The 21340-nt window shown below is 36.0% G+C and overlaps 1 protein-coding gene across 8 annotated transcripts in view; it reads right to left on the bottom strand.

The window, feature by feature from the left end:
- Nucleotides 1–21340, bottom strand: part of DZIP3 (DAZ interacting zinc finger protein 3) — a 138116-nt gene that overhangs the window by 11169 nt on the left and 105607 nt on the right. For all 8 annotated transcript variants that reach the window (XM_037835179.1, XM_037835173.1, XM_037835182.1 and 5 more), the window contains 5 exons: nucleotides 16258–16326; nucleotides 5868–5964; nucleotides 3434–3537; nucleotides 1794–1881; nucleotides 208–309 (listed from right to left, as the gene is read on the bottom strand). In XM_037835179.1, coding sequence (XP_037691107.1) covers nucleotides 208–309; nucleotides 1794–1881; nucleotides 3434–3537; nucleotides 5868–5964; nucleotides 16258–16326 — 460 coding nt within the window. The remainder of the gene's footprint in view (nucleotides 1–207; nucleotides 310–1793; nucleotides 1882–3433; nucleotides 3538–5867; nucleotides 5965–16257; nucleotides 16327–21340) is intronic.

The following is a 21340-nucleotide window of genomic DNA, read 5'->3' as shown; positions in this document are numbered from 1 at the left end:
AGCACTAAAACCCAACCTATGGTTTGGTTTCACCTGAGCTAGCCAACTAATTTCATCATTAGGAGACTGGCAGGTATGGACATAATTACCTTTTGTATTCATATGTGTTATATCATTTGGAACACACATTAAACATACTGCACATTCAGTGTTCTGTTATTTTATCAAGATGATGCTGACAATTTTTCAAAATATATTATTTCTTACCAGTATCTCAGGACTGGGTGGTGGTGGAGGAAGCTGTACTGGAGGCAAGGTACTCAAAGCAAACCCCTGTTTTACCTTGTTAATTTGTTCATTGTACTGTGTCTGGTGGAAGAGTAGAAGGAGAGAAACAAGCATATGGGAATATCTGATGCACAGCTATGAATAATACAACACAGAAGAGTGATTCCCAACCTTTTCAACACTGAGAACCTCTTTTTCACACAAAGCAATTTTATAGCCATTCTCCCCACATGTAAATGATTCTATTTTTAGGAGTGTCTCTTAATTGACATGATAGACAGATAATTCACAGATCCCTTATGATATCTCATCTCTCCCATAATCCTCAGCCTCAAATAGGAACCACTGATAGCAAATGAACAAAGATTCTAAAACTCAAGAAGCTACAAATCACATACTAGCTAATAAATAGGGGGTAAAAAAAACTAAACAAAAACAGAGTTGAACTACTTGTAAATGTTCATTTTAAAAACTGGAGGGGAAGTTTTAGGGACTATTCATTCACAATCCGTATTTTGTTTGTTTCAAAAGCTATATACCTCTAGCTCACTCCAGTTCCATATCTACCTTTGGTTTATTCTCTTGGGTTTCCATCAAAAATGTGTCTCCAACTCTTGAAGTGTAATATGTTTTCAATTACATATTACACTTCATTATGTTTTTAGCAGGTCACCACTTTACTATATTATTTTGTAAACAACCCACAGGAGATGGAAAAGAAAGTCTTATAAACCAAAACATTTAGAAACTTCTGCACAGAGGACATTTAGTTGAAAGAAAACAAAGCTAGAGAACAAGGCACAGCTCTTTCAAGGCCAGAACTTTGAATAAACCAACAGAAATGTTAAGTATCAATAAAGACTGAATAAGGAGTCAAGAGAGAAATAATGACCACTAAGGAGAAACTGGACAAGTTGTAGTGGTTTGAGGAAGCTCTTCACACTTGAACTTCATTGTTTTGTGGGCAGTGTTGTGAAATCACAAAACAATCAACATTATGTATCAACCTTAAAATATAATACAAAATATAAATACAAAAACATTCCAAAGTCAAATGAATTAATTCATTAATATTCAGTGGTTACCCACTTTAGATTACCTTTAGCACAGTCCTAATTCTATTAAACCAATAATTAAGAATTTATTATTTTATTATTAAAAAGTTAAGACTGAAATCTATTACAGACCTACTTGATTTTCCTTTTAATTTTGTAAACACATTATCACTCAGACCAAGTTAGGACATTTATTTTTGATTGGAACAGGGTTAACTTTGGAATTTTAGGGAAATTAGGTGTGAGGCACAATTTTTTAGCTGATTATCTCCTGGACTATGGGGATCAAATAAGGATTTAAAAGATCATGTGTATGAATCTAGGATGCTAACTGCAATGAACTACAAGGAAGTGATCAATCTCAAATCAAAGACATAAATGTTAACTGAAATGAATGAACATGTGTTCCTTAAATTTCTCCAATAATTGTTTTAAATTTTAGACATCTTGTTAAGTAGAAACCACTCATAACACTCAGCCAATTTACTCTAAATATGCTTCAGGACTTACCCTGAGGAAGGCAATCTTGTTTCTAACGTCCATCACAATGGCATTCCAACTGTCTACTGCAGCCTTTAATTGAAGTGATTCTAGGTTGCTGGTGTAGAAAAAGAGGAACAAGAGAAAGTTTTATCTATATCATGTAGGTTTCCAGAACTTCCATTATGTTCTCTAGCATCAGTGTAAATAATGTAAAACAACAAAATTGCTTCTGTCCCCAACAATTACCTTAGTGGTACAAAAAAAAAAATGGAAGGGGCTTGTTAGTAAAAATAAATACAAAAACTAACAACATATAGCAATTCTTTTTTTCAAGAGAAAATACAACCAAGCTTCCACAAGATGAAGTATTTTTATCTTTGTGGTACCATTTCTTGGGATGTACTATAAAAGAATTCCTCCAATAAGGGAGGGAGGCAGAGAAGGCCATAGGGAAATTGCCTAAACCATTCAATGCAGAAGAATTCTCAAAGATGTTGATTTATTTGGAAGCAGGTTTTAGATCATCTTCACATTAACTCAGACATTCACAAGGCCATGGTTGGCCTATCTGGCTCTTTTGCAAATCAGTAAGAGATATTCCCTACGAGAGGGCAAATTAGAAAGAAGTACTTCCCCTGGGAGGATAAATTAAATTGTTGCTTTAGGGCAGTTCTTAAATTGCACAAACATAGCAGCTCTGCCAACCCATGCCCACCAATCGACTTTTAACTATAGTGGGAACAGTTTTGGAGTCTTTGGGGTTTGTCACCTCTGGAAGAAATATTTTGTATGGCATGGACTTTCAAAAGGCTCTGTCACAACAAACCCATCCCAGTATCACCCAGGACAACAACTTTAAAAGGGCAGAACCAAGTTATCAATGAGATAAGTTCACAGAAAAATGTGTCATAATACTCTAATTTATAGAGTTCCCTCTCTACCTCTAGCAAGCAAAAATAGACTGATCACTTGCAACCATGCTTCCCAAATTAGAATGCACATCAGAAAATCTCAGAAATCTTGCTTCATATTAGAGACTCTTATTCTTTAGAATTAAAGAATAATTATAATCATTAAAATAATCATTAAAAAATAATAATGCCTTGGTCTCAGAGATTTCATTTAGTTAATTCTTTCAGTTTGTAGGTACAAACCAGAAAATTACAAATTTATGGAACATCAGATGCAATCTGTCCAATATCCGAAAACCTTTTACTGATGGTATAGCAGGAAGCTGTCATTAACATATAATTTTAGGTGTTAATACTGGTATTTCCCTCAATATACCCTAAAGGTATTTAATATTAAGCATTAGAATGAAAAATTATTATGAAAGAGTTTTCCAATTAGAATCCACCTTGTTTTGTAAGTGTCTAGTCTTCATGCATATATCTGCCTGAGACTTTTGATCTATTTCACTGTGGAGGAAGGGAAAAATCTGTCAGCAGCCGTTATTGCACTCAACAGACTTTTCAGTGCTCCAGTTGGGGCAACAAAGTAAAAGCATGAAAAAGACTAAATGACTTTAGAGGTTTCAAAAACAAGGGGGCCTCTTCATTCAAAGACCCCATCATATATGTAAAACACATCACCGATTATATTCAACATTGGAGCCATTTACAAATATCTCTGAAATCAAGATGCACCAAGTAAGAGGGAAAGGATACCTTGCCGCCAAGTGAGTCACCCGGGAAAGCTGACTGAGACACTCCTTTTCAGTCTGCTCTAGATGAAGCAAACCAAAATCTCTACGACACTGTAAGAAATACACCTACAGATTTTTGAGAGAAAGAGAAAGGGTTGATGGTGTCCTTTGCACTTGTAAATAAATACATGCTTTTCTCAGTCTTCTGGAGTAAATTTTATGTTATTTTCAACCTCTTTCAACAGCATTCTTGAGCATCCAAGACCATTCAAGATACGTTATAAAAATTTTTCAACCAATGTGATTCTAATTTTTAAAATCAATGGTTTCTGGGTTGGTAAACATTTTAGAACATTAGTTAAAAACCTGTACACATACTGGAATCATGTGAGAAACTTAAAAAATAATGACGACTTGGTCCCAGAGATCTAATTTAATTTACACTGGGTGCAACCTGTGGATTGGGATTTTTAAAAGCTTCCACGTGATTCTAATATGCAGCAAAATTTGAGAACACTCCAAAAAAAGTCCTACTATCTTTTTTTTCTCCGATGAAGGTATAATGAAATAGACCACAGAGAAACAGTCTTACTGGGCCTTGGAGGACGTCTAGTCCAGTCTTCCAAAAGAGGAATTCTTTCTGCACCAATACTGATGCTTGGTCATTTAGCCAAGCTGGTCATCTAGCCAAGAGTTTTCACTCCCAATCGCTCAGTATGCATTAAAGATAAGTTATTATACTGTTGGACAGCATTAAGCATTAGAAAGTTCTTTGTTTCTAAAATTAATAACGGAAACAGAAAGGAATTCTCCCCTCTGACTAAAAGTAGAGAAAGAGAGGATACAGACGAGCTTTTTTTTTTTTTTTTATTAAATTCAGTTTTATTGAAATACCTTCACACACCATGCAATCATCCATGGTGTACAATCCACTGTCCACAGTATGATAACATAGTTATGCGTTCATCACCACAATCTATCTCTGAACATTTTCCTTACATCAGAAAGAACCAGAACAAGAATAAAAAATAAAAGTGAAAAAAGAACACCCAAATCATCCTCCCATCCCACCCCATTTGTCCTTTAGTTTTTATCCCCATTTTTCTACTCATCCATACACTAGATAAAGGGGGTGTGATCCACAAGGTCTTCACAATCACACGGTCACCGCTTGTAATCTACATTATTATATAATTGTCTTCAGGAGTCCAGACTGCTGGGTTGGAGTTTGGTAGTTTCAGGTATTTACTTCTAGCTATTCCAATACATTGAAACCTAAGAGGTGTTATCTATATAGTGCATAAGAATGTCCACCAGAGTGACCTCTTGACTCCATTTAAAATCTCTCAGCCACTGAAACTATTTCGTCTCATTTTGCATCCCCCTTTGGTCAAGAAGATACTCTCAGTCCCACGATGCTGGGTCCACATTCATCCCCGGGAGTCATATTCTGCATTGCCAGGGAGATTTACACCCCTGGGAGTCGGGTCCCATGTAGGGGAGGGCAGCGAGTTCTCCTGTCGAGATGGCTCAGTTAGAGAGAGAGAGAGGGCCACATCTAAGCAACAAAGAGGTACTCAGGGGGAGACTCTTAGGCACCATTACATGCAAGTTTAGACTCTCCTTTGTGGTAATGAGCTTCATAAGGGCAAGTCCCATGCTCGAGGGCTCAGCACATCAAACCGCCAGTCCCAATGTTTGTGACAACATCAACACCAGTCCAGGTGAGGATGTCCAACACATCCGCACCTTCCCCCAGATCCTCGGGGCTGGGGAGGGGGAGGCTGTAAATATATTTTTTATTATCTGCCCAAATTACTCTGGGATGTGTACAGACGAGCTTTTAAGGTAATCTGAGCTGCTTCTTTTATTATTCGGCTTTTGTAATGTTTTTAATGTCAGCAAGCGCTCCAAAATTTTGAATCTTATTGTCTATCAAGTTTGGTTATCTATGAACAAAAATTACATACTCATTATATTTCTTTTGGGAGACCCGAGCTGTAGTAACCCAGAAGAAATTGGGTGACTTTCTGGGGTCTGGAAGGTAAGTTGCCTTTAAAACTGGGGTACATAATATAGCTGTGTTTTTGGAAGATCAGTGTAAGAGAAGAGACAGGAAGAATTATGGCAGTAAGTGAAATGCTATTCTTAGAAAGTTGGTTTAGTGACCTGGCTTTGTGAGAATTTTCCCAAAGTGCCCATATTTACAATACATACTACAGCAGACCAATTTCTTAAGAGTTATTTGGGGAGAGGCAACACAAAATCATCAACATTCAAGTATTCATATATTTACCAATTAGTCAAAAAAGCACACAAGTTTGATCTGTGTTTTCCTGGTTGATCCTAAGATGTCTTACTTCTGTTTATTCAAAAATGTGCCTTTTCAGTTATTTAACATATTAGTAGACTGGTAAGACTTCCCACCCCCCACCCCATCCCCATTTTTTTCTTACCTCAGCTGTTAAAGCTCTGCTAGTTTCCGCATTCAGTTTGTTCAAATATGTTTTAATTGTGCTTTCCAGATTATGCTTCTCCACTTCCCACTGAGATCTGAAATGTATGACCATTAAAGAGTCAGTATCAAGGACAGCCTCTTTCATCTTATTCAGAAGGAAGAAAGATACAAGCTATATGAGTGGCAAATCATTTCTTGAAGAAGTATACAGCATACACAAATAAAAGAAGATATTATTTAAACCTTACTGTTCTCCTTTACTATAATGAAGAATATAGCAGTTTTAAGGTTGTCAGTATAGGGATGATGATTAAAAGCTTGGCTCTGAAGTAGAGTTACTTGCTCTTGAATCATGGTTTCATGATATTAAATGTGAAACCTTGTGAAAATTATTTAACTTCATGCCTCAATTTCCTCAGATGTAAAAATGAAGAAAATCATAATAGCTACCTCAAAGAGCTATTGTGAAAATTTATTGAGATAATATATGTAAGGCACCTATAGCAGCACTTAACAAGTATTAGGCACTAAATAAATGCTAGCTGTTATCATTATTAATAAATTCTAGCTAAAATAGTTTCTACAAGTTTTTTTTTTTTTTGTATCTCAACAACAGCAGCCACAAAAGTTTTTTATTAACCCCATAATAAAGCTCAGTCACTGCATCAAAGTATTATACAGGTTATTTCAGTGCTGACATTCAGCACCTTAGAATGAAAACAAATCCCATAGCCTGAGAGAGGGGAAGAGAGATGGTGAAGAGAAGTGTTATTTGAGTGAAAAAAACTAGCTACCTATAAGGTTTCTTTTTTCCTTATCCCATTCAGCTTCTTAAACTTCAGTGCCAAAACTCTTGTGCATACAAACCAAATTCTGTCTTTAGTGAAAACAATTAATTGAAAATACAAAATTTTAATGGAGACTTTCACAAACGCTATCCTCAATGTTTTATTATTAGAAACATCTGGTGCTTGAGCATATAACAAAGAGAAGCTTGATGAAACAATACCACTAAAGTCTGAGTTCTCTGAGGGGGGAAAACTATAAAATGATAAAACAGATCTACTAACTTAATACAAGAGGAATGAATTATTATGCCATTAAATATTGTACAAAATTTACCTACAGGAACAAAAGAAAAATAAATTAGAGTTCATCAAAACTAAAAACTTTTGTGCTTCAAAGGATACCATCAAAAAAGTGGGAGAAAATATCTGCAAATCATATTTCTGATAAGAGACTTGTATCCAAAATGTATAAAGAATTCATACAACTCAATAATAAAAAGGAAAATAACCCAATTTTTAAAAAATGGACAAAAGATTTGAATAGATATTTCCCCAAAGATGACAAATAAATGGCTAATAAGCATATGAAAAGATATTCAAAATCATTAACCATTAAAGAAATGCAAATCAATGAAATTCTACCCTATACCTACTTGGATACCTACTGTTTATCAAAGATAAACAATAACAAGTGTTTGTAAGGATAACGATAAATTGGAACCCTCATATAGTATTGGTGTTATTGTAAAATGGTGCAGCCACTTTGGAAGACAGTTTGGCAGTGTATCAAAATCTTAAACATACAATTACCATACAACCCAGCAATTTCACTCCTAAGTAGTATATACCCAAGAGAAGTGAAACATATGCCCACACAAAAACTTGCACATGACTGTTCATAGCACAATTATTTATAACAAAGAGTGGAAACAACCCAAATATCCATCAGCAGATAAATGGATAAACATTATATGGTATAGCCATACAATGGAACATTACTCACCAATAGAAAGGAATGAAGTTCAGTACATGCTATAGCATGGTTGAACCATGAAAACATTATGCTAAGTGAAAGAAGTCAGTCACAGAAGGTCATGTTATATGATCCCATTTATGTGAAATGTCCAGAATAGGCAAATTAATAGATGCAGAAAGTGGATTATTGTTTGGCCAGAGGCCAGGGGGAGGAAGGAATAGGAAACAACTGTTAATGGGTAAAGAATTTCTTTTGCAGATGATAAAAATATTCTAAAATTATGGTGGTGACGGTTGCACAATTTTGTGAATACACTAAAAATCCATGAATTATGCACTTTAACATGGTGAATTTTAGGCTATGAATTACATCTCAAAAAAGCTTTTATTAAAAATTACCTACAAGTAAAAATGTGAATTAACAATTGTGGGAAGATGGTGGGGTAGGGAGCTCCAGGACTCAGACCTTCCACCAAAACAAATATTAAACAGGCAGGAACTATCTGAAACAGCTATTTTGAAACTCTGGAGGCCAGAAAGACACAGTACAGCATCCAGAAAAGAGTGAGAGGAAGAGGTTGATACATAATGGTAAAGAACACTAAATTGCTTCCTCTGCATGGGGGCTACCAGCAAACATCCCCATTTTTGTGGCAGCCGCCATGGGGTTCAGCCCCTGGTTAGCTTGCTGGTAACAGAAAAAGATACAAAAATCTTCTTCCCCAAGACCAGGGGTGGGCATGGCTGATCACTGATCATGGCTTTTGATTAAAGCATTTGGATTGCTGGGAGCCTGGCTCTGAGGGCAGCCATTATTTCAACCTGCACTAGACAGTGGTGGCAGCCATTGTTTCAACCCACTCCAGACAGGGGCGTTGTATACTTAAAGACGTGTTTCCTCAGAACTACAGGGGGGTGGGGGGGGCAGTTAGCTGAAAGCCTGCATTTGCTGGTCAGCCCAGGAAAGCTCAGCTTTGAGGAACCATCGATGAAGTTCTTGCTGCCTTTCCTGATCCCCTCCCCAGGACACTTTGGAGACAGCCTGCACCCGCTTTGTTGGTCCCTGGCCCTGTTTTGGTTGGGGAAAACTGACTTGGGAAAGTCCTATCCCATGTATCCTCCACCCAGAATTTGCCTTCCAAGCAAAAGCAGCCTGAGACAATGGAAGGAATATTAAAAAGTATAGAGGGGACAGTCCAGGAAAAAGGCTTATCAGCTTCAAACACGTGCGAGAAGGAGGTCTGTCTTCTGGGAAACAGAGCAGACAACCAAACTCCTTTAAACAGGGGAATTCTAAAACAACTAACAAGCAAAAGTCCAGAACAAGACAGGGGCCCAGAAGGACAGGGAAAATCATGTACAGTGCATTCGCCTTGGGCAAACCTTCCTGAAAGGAGGGCTGATGTTCAAGAAAAACTCTGTCTTACTATCAACTGTTAACAAAACCAAAAAACAAACTTCTCAGGGAGTAAATCCCAGAATCAACATTTTAAAATATTAAAATCTACAGTGTGCAATAAAAGAACACAAGAAAAACAAAGAAACAAGAAATCATGGCCATTCCAAAGGAAGAGGATAAAAATCCAGAAACACTAATGAAGATGACAATGGGAACATACCAAACAAAGCCTTTTAAAAAATGCTCTTAAAAATGCTCAAGGGTATGGAAGAAAATACAGAGAAAGAACTAAAGATAAAGGGAAACCAATGAATGATCAATATGAGAGTCTCTGTAAAGAGATAAAAGGAACCAAACAGAATTACTGAAGTCGAAGGTGACTATGATGGAAATGAAAAATGCCGAGGAGGGTTTCAAGAGCAGATTGGAGCTGACAGAAGAAAGTTTAAGTGAACCTGAAGACAAGACACTTAAATTAGTCAGGCTGAGGAGCAGAAAAAGAAATAGAAATATTAAAAAGCAAAAATAGTCTAAGACACCTCTGGGACACCATCAAGTGTACCAGTATATATGCATTATGGGAGTCCCAGAAGGAGAAGAAAGAGAGAAAGGGGAAAGGAATTGTAATAACAGAGAACCTCCCAAACTTAGCAAAAGATGTAAATATGCACAACTAAGAAGCCCAGAGAACACCAAACGGGATAAACATGAAGGAAAATATACCCTGTCATATATTGATCACACTATCAAATGCAAAGAACAAGGAGTGGGTTCTGAAAGCTGCAAGAGAAAAGCAATGTGTCAGTGCAAGGGAGCCCCAATTAGATTGTGTGGCAATTTCTCATCAGAAAACATGGAGGCAAGAAGGCAGTGGGTTGAAATACTTAACAGTGCTAAAAGAAAGCAACTGCCAGCCAAGAATTTTATATCTGGTAAAACTTCCTTTTAAAAATGAGGGAGAAATTAAGATATTCCCAGATAAACAAAAGCTGATTGAGTTCATCACCACTAGACCTGACCTACTAAGCAATGCTAAAGGGAGTTCTTCAGACTGAAAAGAAAGGACACCAGACAGTGGTTCAAAGGGGCATAAAAAAAAATAAAACTGGTGGTAAAGTTAACCATTTGGGTAATTACAAATGCCAGTATTATTGTAGTATGTTGTTTGGTATGTAACTCTACTTCTTACATCCTACAGGTGCTAAAATGCAAATGTATAAAAATTAATGATAAATCTAGGTTTTGGACATACAATGTATAAAGATATAAGTGGTAATAAGAACAAAAAAATGGTTGGGGGACAAAGCAGTATAGGAAAAGTATATGTGCATGCTATTTAATTTAAGTTGGCATCAAACTGAATATGATTGTTATATATTTATGATGTTAAATTTTAACCCATGGTAATCACAAAGAAAACAGATGAAAAATATGTCCAGATAGAAATGAGAAGGCACTCAATATGTACAAAACAAAAAAAGCAAATAAATATAGAAGTAGGCATTAATGAAAGTAAGGGACAAAAAAATGTATAATACTTACAAAGGCTAAATAGCAAAATGGCAGAAGAAAGTGCTGTATTATCAGTAGTGACTTTAAATATAAATGAATTAAACTCTCCAGTCAAAAGGCATTATCCAACTATAGGCTACCTGCAAGACACTCACCTTAATTTCAAAGATACAAATTGGTAGAAGGTAATAAGATGGAATAAAATATACTATGCAAGTTATAATCAAAAGAGATAAAATGGACTTCAAGTCAAAAACGGTTATGAGGGACAAAGACGGTCATTAAATACTGATATAGAGGAAAATCCAATAGTAAGATATAACAATTATAAGTATTATAACAGCAGAGCTCCAAAATATTTGAAGCAAATACTGACAGATTTGATGGGAGAAACTGATGGAACTATGTTAACAGGAAACTTTAACACACCACTCTCAAAATGGATAGAACATGTAGTCAGAAGATCAATAAGGAAGTAGTAGACCTGAATGCTACTCTAACCAACTAGACCTAACACATATAGAACCCTTCATCCAACAGAAACAGAATACACATTATTCTCAAGTGCACATGGATCATTCTCCAGGATAGACCATTTGTTAGGTCACAAAACAAGTTTCAAAAATTCAAAAACATTGAAATCATACAATGTATATACTGCGATCACAATGAGATGAAGCTAGAACCCAGTAACAGAGGGAGAAACGGAAAATTCACAAATATGTGAATTTAAACAACCAATGGGTTACAGAGGAAACCAGAAGCAAAATTAGGAAATATTGTGAGGCGAGTGAAAATGAAAATGCAACATACCGAAACTTATGGAATGCAGCAAAGGCAATGCCGAGAGGGAATTTCATAGCTCTGAATACTTACATTAAAACAGATTAAAGGCTTCACCTTAAAACTTCACCTTAAAAACTTAAAACTGAAGAACTAGAAAAAGAAGAGTAAATTAAACCCAAAGGAAGCAGAAGGAAGGAAATAACAAAGATCAGAGCAGAGATAAATTAAACGGAAAATAAAAAGTAGGGAGAATCAACAAACCTAAAGGTTGGTCCCTTGAAGAGATCAATAAAAATTGACAAACCTTTAGCTAAACTGGCAAAGAAAAAAAGAGAGAGGATAAAAATAATGAAAATCTGAAATGAAAAGAGGGACATCACAACTGACTCCATGAAAGAAATAGGATTGTAAGTGGATATATATACTATAAACAAATGTATAACAATAAATTAGATAACCTAGACGAAATTGGCCAATTCTTAGAAATACACAAACCATCTACACTGGCTCAAGAAGAAATAGATCTCAACAAACCAGTGAACAGTAAAGAGATTGAATCAGTAATCAAAAACCTCCCAACAAAGAAAACTCCTGGACCAGATAGCTTCACAGGGGAATTCTACCAAACATTACAAGAAGAATTAACACCAATCCTACTCAAACTCTTCCAAATAATTGAAGAGGAAGCACTCCCTAACTCATTCTATGAGGCCAACATCATCCTCATACCAAAGCCTGATAAAGATACCATAAGAAAAAAAAGTACAGACCAATATTTCCTATCAATATTGATGCAAAAATCTTAAACAAAATGCTAGTGAACCAAATCCAACAGCATCATAAAAGAATTATACACCATGATCAAGAGGAATTTATCCCTAGTATGCCAGGTTGGTTCAACATAAGAAAATCAGTTAATGTAATACACTACATTAACTGAATGAAGGAAAAAAACACACCAGATCATCTCAATTGATGCAGAAAAGCCATTTGACAAAATTCAGCACCCCTTCATGGAAAAAAAAGAAAAACACACTTAGAACACCAGCAATAGAAGGAAACTTCCTCAAAATACTATAGGGCTTATATGAAAAGTCCACAACTAACATTCTACTTAATGGTGAAAGAACTAAAGCTTTCCCTCTAAGACAAAGATGCCCCCTGTGACCACTGTTATTCAACATTGTACTGGAAGTTCTTGCCAGAGCAGTTAGGCAAGTGAGAGAAATGAAAGGCATCCAACTGGAAAGGTAGAAGTAAAGCTTTACCTATATGCAGATGACCTGAACTTATAAACAGAAAATCCTGAACAACAAAGCCACTGGAACTAATATGAATTCAGCAAAGTAGTGAGGTACAAGATCAACATGCAAAAATCAGTAGTGCTTCTATCCACTAGTAATGAACAATTCGAAGAAACAATTTAAAAATTCCATTTACAACAGCAAACCAGAACAGATGGCATATGGGAAAAAAACAGAATCAATGCAAACTAGGGTCTATAATTAACAGCAATACTGTAATATTCTTCCATTAATTATAAGAAAGGCAATATACCAAATCTAAATGTCAATAGAGGGGGATAGAAGGGAGGGGGGTATGGGATTCTTGTTGTTGATGATGATGTTTTTCCTTTTTTTCTTTTATTTATTCTTCCTTTTATTTCTTTGCAGAAGAAATGGAAATGTTCTCATACAGGTTGTGGCGGTGAATGCATAATTACATGATTATACTGGAAGCTATTTATTGTTCACTATGAGTGGATCGTATGGTGTGTGAATAAAACTTTAAAAAATAAACAGAAAGATACAAATGCTGGAGAAGATGTGAAAAGAGAAATATACCTATTCATTGTTGGTAGGGAAGTAGAACGGGGCAGCCCCTCTGGAGGACAGTGTGGTGCTTCCACAGGAGGCTAAGTATAGGATTGTCATATGCTCCTGCAACCCCATTATTTAGTATATACTTGGTAGAACTGAAAGCAGGGACATGAATAGGCATTTACACACTGATGTTTACAGCAGCAGTATTCACAATTTTCAATGGCTGGAGGTGGCCTAAGAATACATCGATGGGTGAACAGAAGGGCAAACTGTGATGTATTAATACAACGGAATACTGCGCAGGTGCAAGAAGGACTGAAGTTGTGAGGCATGTAACTATGTAAATGAACCTTGAGGACATTATACTGAGTGAAATAGGCCAGAAACGAAAGGACATATATTGCAAGGTCTCACTAACAAAAACTATCTATAATGAGCAAATGCTGAGAATCGAATTCAAGAACATAGATTATCAGGGGATAGAACGTGGGAAGAGATTGGGCAATCGATGATTAAGGAGTACAGAACTTCAATAAGGCTTATTGTAAAGGTTCTTAGATTGTAAGCTCTTACAGCAGTCACATCTATTCCTGAATTTTAACTGTTATTTAAGAGATGTTTATTTGGTACAAAATTTACATTCCCTGTAGCACACTAATTTAACCTGTATGGTCAGTTTATTTAAACAACATAATTACATAGAACTTAGAATAGGGAATGAGATCTTGTTACTCTGTGCAGGTTAATGTAATACCCTGATACACCCCAGAGTACTTTGGGCAGAAAATAAAAAAGTATTTGCAAAGTCCCCTTGGGGGGTGGGGTGGGGTGTGTGTGGAACTATTAAACTTCCCCACCTGGAGAATTCCTGATATTCTCACAAGCATTAGGGACTCCCAATTTAAAAAGTCAAGCCCTTGATCTTGGGGTTTGCCTTTATCAAACATTCCTGCAATGGAAAAGCTAAGCCTACTTATAATTATGCATAAGAGTCACTTCCAGAGAACCCCTTTTGTTGCTCAGATGTGGCCTCTCTCTCAAAGCCAACTCTGCAAATAAACTCACTACCTTCCCCACTATGTGGAACACAACTCCCTGGTTTGTAAGGCCCTTGGTAACATGGGACATGATTTGCAGGGATGAGCCTGGCCCATTGAGAATGCCTTATTGACCAAAAAGGGGAAAAGAAATGAAACAAAATAAAGTTTCAGTGACCAAGAGATTTCAAATAGAGTTGAGAGGTCATTCTGGAGGTTATTCTTATGCATTACACAGAAATTCCTTTTTAGTTTCTAGTATATTAGTATAGCTAGAAGGTAATACCTGAATCTTTTGAACGGTAATCAAGTAGACTTGATTCTTGATGACTATATAGCTTTTATTGTGTAACCATGAGATTGTGAAAACCTTGTGAATGACACTCCTTTTATCCAATGTATGGACAGATGAGTAATAAAATAAAGACAAAAAATATATAAATAATAGGGGGGATAAGAGGTTTGGTATGTTTTGGATGTTCTTTTTTTATTTTTTTATTTCAGAGTAATGAAAAGGTTCTAAAATTGACTGTGGCAATGAATGCACAACTATATGATGATACTGGTGAGCCAGTGCTTGTATACTTTGGATGGATTATATGGTGTGTGAATATATCTTAATAAAATTGCATTTAAAAAAATAATAAAAAAATTTTAATTTAAACTTAACAAAAAGAAAAACAGCCCAATTAAAAAATGAACAGAAAACTTGAATAGACTCTCTCCAAAGAAGATATACAAATGGCCAGAAAGCACATGAAAAGATGACATCATGGGCCATCAGGGAAATGCAAATCAAAATCAAAATGAGATACCATTTCAGAACCATTAGAATGCCTGCTATTTAAAAAAATGGAAAATAAGTGTTAGAGAGGATGTGGAGATATAGGAATACTCAATTCATTACTGGTAGCAATGTAAAATGGTACAGTAACTGTGGAAAATAGTTTGGTGGTCCTCTGTAAGTTAAGTATAGTATAACCATATGACCCAGCAATTCTACAACTCAGTATATACCCAAAAGAACTGAAAACAGGTCTCAAACAGATATTTGCACACTGATGTTCATAGTGGCATTATTCACAATTGCCAAAAGATGGAAGCAACCCAAATGTCCATCAACCAATAATGGATAAATAAAATGAGGTATATAAACACAATATGGAATTTTATTCAGCTGTAAAAAAGAATGAAGTTCTGATCCAAAGGCACAACATGGATAAACCTTGAAGACATCACGTTGAGCGAAGTAAGCCAGACACAAAAGGACAAGTATTGTAAGATCTCAGTGATTTGAAACAATTAGAATAAGCATACTCATCGAGTTTGAATCTAGAATATAGGTTACCAGGGGGTGGGCTGAGGACAGGGATTGGGAAATCAAGGCTTACAATGTATAAGTTTCCTGTCTGGAATGATGGAAATGCTTTGGTACTGGATGGTGGTAATGGTAGCACAATGTTGTGAATGTAATTAGCAGCACTGAAATATATATATATGAATATGATTAAAAGGGGAAATATTAGATTGTATATATGGTATTAGAATAAAAAAAAAAAACATGGAACCACACCATACAAACAGTAACCCTAAGTTATACCATGGAGTTTAATTAATAGTACAATTATAAAAAATGTGCTATCATCAACTGTAACAAGTGTTCACGCCAATACAAGGTGTTGGTGGTGGGATGAAGCATGAGAATGCTGTATTTTATGCATGATTGTTCTGTAAATCCACAAGTTCTCTAATACAGAAAAAAATGTGAATCAGAATAGAATTTATCAATCTCACAGATTATCTACATCTTGAGTCTTGAGTAGGTTAAATAAATATGAACTGCTATTAGTTCCAAATGATATTAATTTGTTGTGGGAACATAACTTTGTTCAGCAGTTTCCTAAGGCCAGAAGTAATCTGCCTAGGACACTTTCAGTTTACACCTATTGCCCCAGTGTAATTATAAATATTGCTCATTTTCATACTCAAAAGTTCCCTTTTGCTGAGGGGAATACACAGTTTCAGAGAGGGTGCACCCAAACAAAGCAAAAGCTAAGTTATGACGCACCTTTTCATGGAAAGTTGCTCCTTAAGGTTCTTGATTTCATTATCTTTAGCATGGACTTGACGCTGTAATCTAAACAAATAAGAAAGTCATAAAATGTTAGAAATTATTACTAATTAACAGTCAGAATAGCTCCGCATGTAGCTGAGAAGACCCCTAGTATGTCCATTTTCAGCCATAAATCTTGAGCCTGTAAACAATTATAGGACTCTATACCAGATTTTGCTGAAATTTATATTTCCTGTTTCTGTGGTCTGACTTTCTGACTTCTCAAAGATTGAGGAACAAAGTTCTAACCCAATAAATTAGAAAACCACAGAGCAGTAATGTCTTATAGTCCCAGCTCAATGATTTGGAAAAGTGTCTATCAGCTCTTTGCACTTTAGTATACCCACTAGTAAAGAGATGGTGTCTTCCGATTTTCTAGGCCTGCTCAGGGACTGAGAACTAAGTTTTCTAAAGGGACATATTAGCTCACACAAATTATCAAGAACTTACAGTATGAAAGAAATCAGACCTTAAAAATGGAACTAATGAGCTGTGTGCAAATAAGAAATTTTTTTTTTGAAGGGAATCAGAATCTGCTTTTATATCCCTAGAGTTATAAACATTTGTATCAAAATATTTACAATTATGGTATATGAAATGACAATCCATTAAAGAAGCCAAATACAGCACTAGAACAATCCAACAACGTAATGCAAATTACATGAGCAAAAAAGTAAAAGACAAGGCAATATAGGGTTCACTTCAGTCACAGTTTGATTTTTTAACATAATGCATCTCTTTTAGATATATCTGATATGAAAGTATACTTCTGCACATAAGACAGACTTCTATAATTGTCTGATGATTAAATCATAATTTAAAAGTTCATCAATCCAGCCTTTTTTGCTGGTTAATCTCTCTACCCCCAGCTCAGGTTATTTGGGGGCCTGCCCTCAGCATTCACTTAACCTAAATGAACATTAAAAATATGCTTAGTAATAGTGCTTTTACATAAACACCAGCAATAATGGTATAACAACTTCCCAAAAAGGAAAAGTATGTAAGAAATGAGATGACAAAGAGAACTGGAAGAAGGAAACTGGGCAAGATGTCTCAGATTCTCCCTGGGGTAGATCTTATTAGGGTGATAAAAGAAATGTCTCCCCCCACCCCAAACAAAACAAAATAAAACAACCCTTAGGCAGAATCTGAGATGGCTTAAAATAGCTGCTCCAGGGAAGAGCAATGCCTGCTTAACCAGGAATAACATAACACTTCTAAGTCCTATATAGAAATACTCTTATTGCAGCACAGCAGCTCAATTACCATCTGACTGGACCACAAGAGCTTTAGTTTGTTGTTTGGGTTTCTATTTTTTTTTTTTGAAAGAAAATATCTGCCCATCACCTGTATTTGTTTTTAAGGTATAGGAATTTACTTATTTTCCTGGGAACAGAGGCACTCTGTTCTTATCATGACTGTATGCTTAATACTTTATATAGCACCTTCCACCCAAGAACATATTGTTTAATTTTGGTTTGTGTATGTTTTAATTCACTTCTAGAATTGCCAAGCCTTTACCTGTAAAGAGGTGTAGGCAGGGCTTCTGAGAAGGGACAACTCTAGCCAGTGTCAAAGCTAGCGCTATCATTGAACTCGGAAGCCCTGATTCTCAATATGGATAATCAGACAAAACTTCCTCAAAAAGTTTATAATTTGCAGGGAGTATTAAGATTGTGTTATATGGAGTTATGTCCATTTCTCTCCCATTTTATAGGTAAAAGAAACATTGACTACACTGAGAGAGAAATCTTAAAAACATGACCCAAATGTTGCACTATTGCAAGACTACCCCTTAATTCCATGGTTTGTGTGGTGCTTTCACCCCTGAATTGGTCATTAATGGCTTTACAGAAACTCCAGAAGAGCGGCCTTGGCTTTAAGCAAGAGGCCTAGCAAAGCCCCTAATGAGAGGCCTCCTTGAGTAATAGCTGTGTGAGGTCTGCTCTGGGCTCGGATCATGCCCTTCCCCCAGGCCTTCTATCATGAGTAGTTCTCTTTCTTGTTTTTACTAACCCACCAGCTTGGCCTTCTAGCTCTCTCTCTTCCTCCAAATTTGTTGCAAATTCCACAGAGCTAAATATCTGATCCAAAGAGGGACAATGGCTCACTGGCTGAAGTCCTCCTGTGGGCCCTTCAGACTGGAATGTGATGCTTTCTTTGGGTCAGAAGGGCCGGATGGCTTCCAGGCTTAGCATGTTCAGCACAGAAACTATATGTGGTCTTGCCAGAACTTGTACCGCTATTTTAACTTGGTGCAGTAGGTCTAAGGACCTCAGTACATGACCCAGAATCCACCTTAGATGTAGAGCAGTGGCATGGTAGCTGATGGGGCCCCAGGCTGTCTGTAACTGAGAACAGCTGGAGGCCAAGGCTGGTGGCTGAAGGGAGGTTCTGTGGTCTGCAATGCATTGAGGGAGAATTTTAATTAAAACTATAAATTATAAATTCCTATTAAGTATAGCCCTCTTTGACCCTTATTTATATGTGCTTGTTTTTAAATTAATCTTGCCATTTTTTATTTATATATGTAGATTCACTTGTAGATGTAAGAAATACTAGAGAGCCCATGTACCCTTAATCAGTTTCTCTCAATGTTAACATCTTGCAAACTATAATACAATACCACAAGTAGGATCCTGACGTTGACTGAGTCAAGATATTGAACAGTTCCATTCCTATAAAGATCCTTAATGTCCCTTTTCTATAGTCACACTCACTCTCCATCCCTCCCTCCTATACCTGATGCCTGGCAAGAAGTATGGTTCTTCATTCCATAACTTGTCATTTAAAGATTATATAAGTGGAATCATATATTATATAATTTTAGTGAATTGGTTTTTTTCACCCTGCAGATTCATCCAAGTTGTTGCATGTATCATTAGCTTGTTCCTCTTAATTGCTGAGTAGCATTCCATGGTATGGATGTAACAGCTTGTTTAACATTCACCAACTGAAAGACTTCTGGGTTGTTCACAGTTTCTGGCTATCACAGATAAAAGATTTGTGTACAGACTGTTATTTGAGCATAAATTTTCATTTCTCTGGGATAAATGCTTATGAAGCGGAATGCTGGATCATATGGCAACTGTTATTTTCATATCAAACTAACATGAAACTGCCTACCTGTTTTCCAGAGTGGCTGTACAATTTTATATTCCCACCTGCAATGTAGAAATGATCCAGTTTCTCCACATACTCACAAGCATTTGGTACTCTCACTATTTTCCATTTTATACATTGTGATAGGTATGCAGGAATATCTCATTGTGGTCTTAATTTGCAATACCCTAATGGCTAATGATGCTGATAACTTTTCATGTTGGGATTTTCTCTATATTCTGGATATTAAATCCTTATGAGATATGTGATTTCTAAATATTTTCTCTTCCATAGGTTGTCTTTTTACTTTCATGTTAAAGCCCTTTGATGCACAAAAGGTTTGAATTTTGATGAAGTCCCATTTATCTATTTTTGCTTTTGTTGTAATGTCTAAGAAGCCATTGCCTAACAAATGATTCAGAAGATGCTTCCTATGTTTTTCTCCTAGATTAATAGTTTTGGTTCTTATACTTAGGGCTTTGATCCATCTTGAGTAAATTTTTTACATCGTGTAAGGCAGCGGTCCAACTTCTTCCTCTTTTTTTTTTTTTTTGCTTATGGATATCCAGTTTTTCCAGCATCATTTGTTGAAGAGGCAACTGGCCAAAGATGTGAGGGTTAATTTCTGAACTCTCAATTTGATTTCATTGGCCTATATGTCTGTCCCTGTGCAAGTATGATCCTGTTTTGATTACTGTAGCTTTGTAATACATTTTAAAATTGGGACATGTGAGTACTCCAACTTTGTTCTTTTCCAAGGAGGTTCTGGCTGTTTGGGACTCCTTATCATTCCATACAAATTTGATGATTGGCTTTGCCACTTCTGCAAAGGCGGCTGTTGAAATTTTGATTGGGATTATTTCGAATTTGTAAATTGCTTTGGGTAGAACTGACATCTTAACAATATTTAATCTTCCAATCTATGAATATAGAATGTTCTTCCATTTATTACTGTCCTCTCAAAAATTTTTTAGCAATGATTTGTGGTTTTCCATATTTAATTCCTTTAAATCCTCGGTTAAATTTACTCCTTGATATATGATTCTTTTCTCACTATTGTAAATGGAAGTTTTTTTCTTGATTTCCTCTTCAGATTGTTCATTGCTAGTGTATAGAAGCACTACTGATTTTTCTATGTTGATCTTGTAGCCTGCCACTTTGCTGAATTTATTAGCTCTAGTAGCTTTATTATGGATTTTTCAGCATTTTCTATATATAAGATCATGTCATTTACAAATGGAAAAGTTTTACTTCTTCCTTTCCAATTTGGATGCCTTTGATTTTTTTTTCTTGACTAATTGTTCTGGCAAGAACTTCCAGCACAATGATGTATAGCAGTAGTGACAATGGGCATCCTTGTGTTATTCCTCATATTAGGGGGGGAAGTTTTCAGTCTTTACCATTGAGTATCATGTTAGCTGGGGGTTTTTCATATATTCCTTTTATCCTGTTAAAGAAGTTTCCTTCTGTTCTTACTTTTCTGATTGTTTTTATCAAGAAGGGGCACTGGCTTTTGTCAAATGCCTTTCTGCATCAAGATAATTGTGGGAATTTTTCCCCTTTGTTCAATGAATGTGGTGTATTACATTGATTTTCTTATGTTAAACCACCCCTAAATGGGACAAATCCCTATTGATCGTAGTGTGTAATTCTTTTAAGGTGCTGTTTGCTAGTATTTTATGGAGGATTTTTACATCTATATTCATAAGGAATATTGTTACTTAATTTTCTTTTCTTGTGGTATCTTTATCTGACATTGGTATGAAGGTGATGTTGACCTGTAGAATGAATTAAGGAGTGTTCCCTACTCTTCAATTTTCCCGAAGAGTTTGAGCAGAATTGGTGTCAGTTCTAGAAACATTTGATAAAATTCCCCTGTGAAGCCATCTGGTCCTAGGCTTTTCTTTGTTGTAAGGTTTTATATTACTGATTCAAT

The sequence above is a fragment of the Choloepus didactylus genome, chromosome 1 (genome assembly GCF_015220235.1).
Source record: "Choloepus didactylus isolate mChoDid1 chromosome 1, mChoDid1.pri, whole genome shotgun sequence".
NCBI lineage: Eukaryota > Metazoa > Chordata > Mammalia > Pilosa > Megalonychidae > Choloepus > Choloepus didactylus.
The sequence above is the reverse complement of the archived record's forward strand: the minus strand, read 5'-3'. Positions and strand labels throughout refer to the sequence as shown.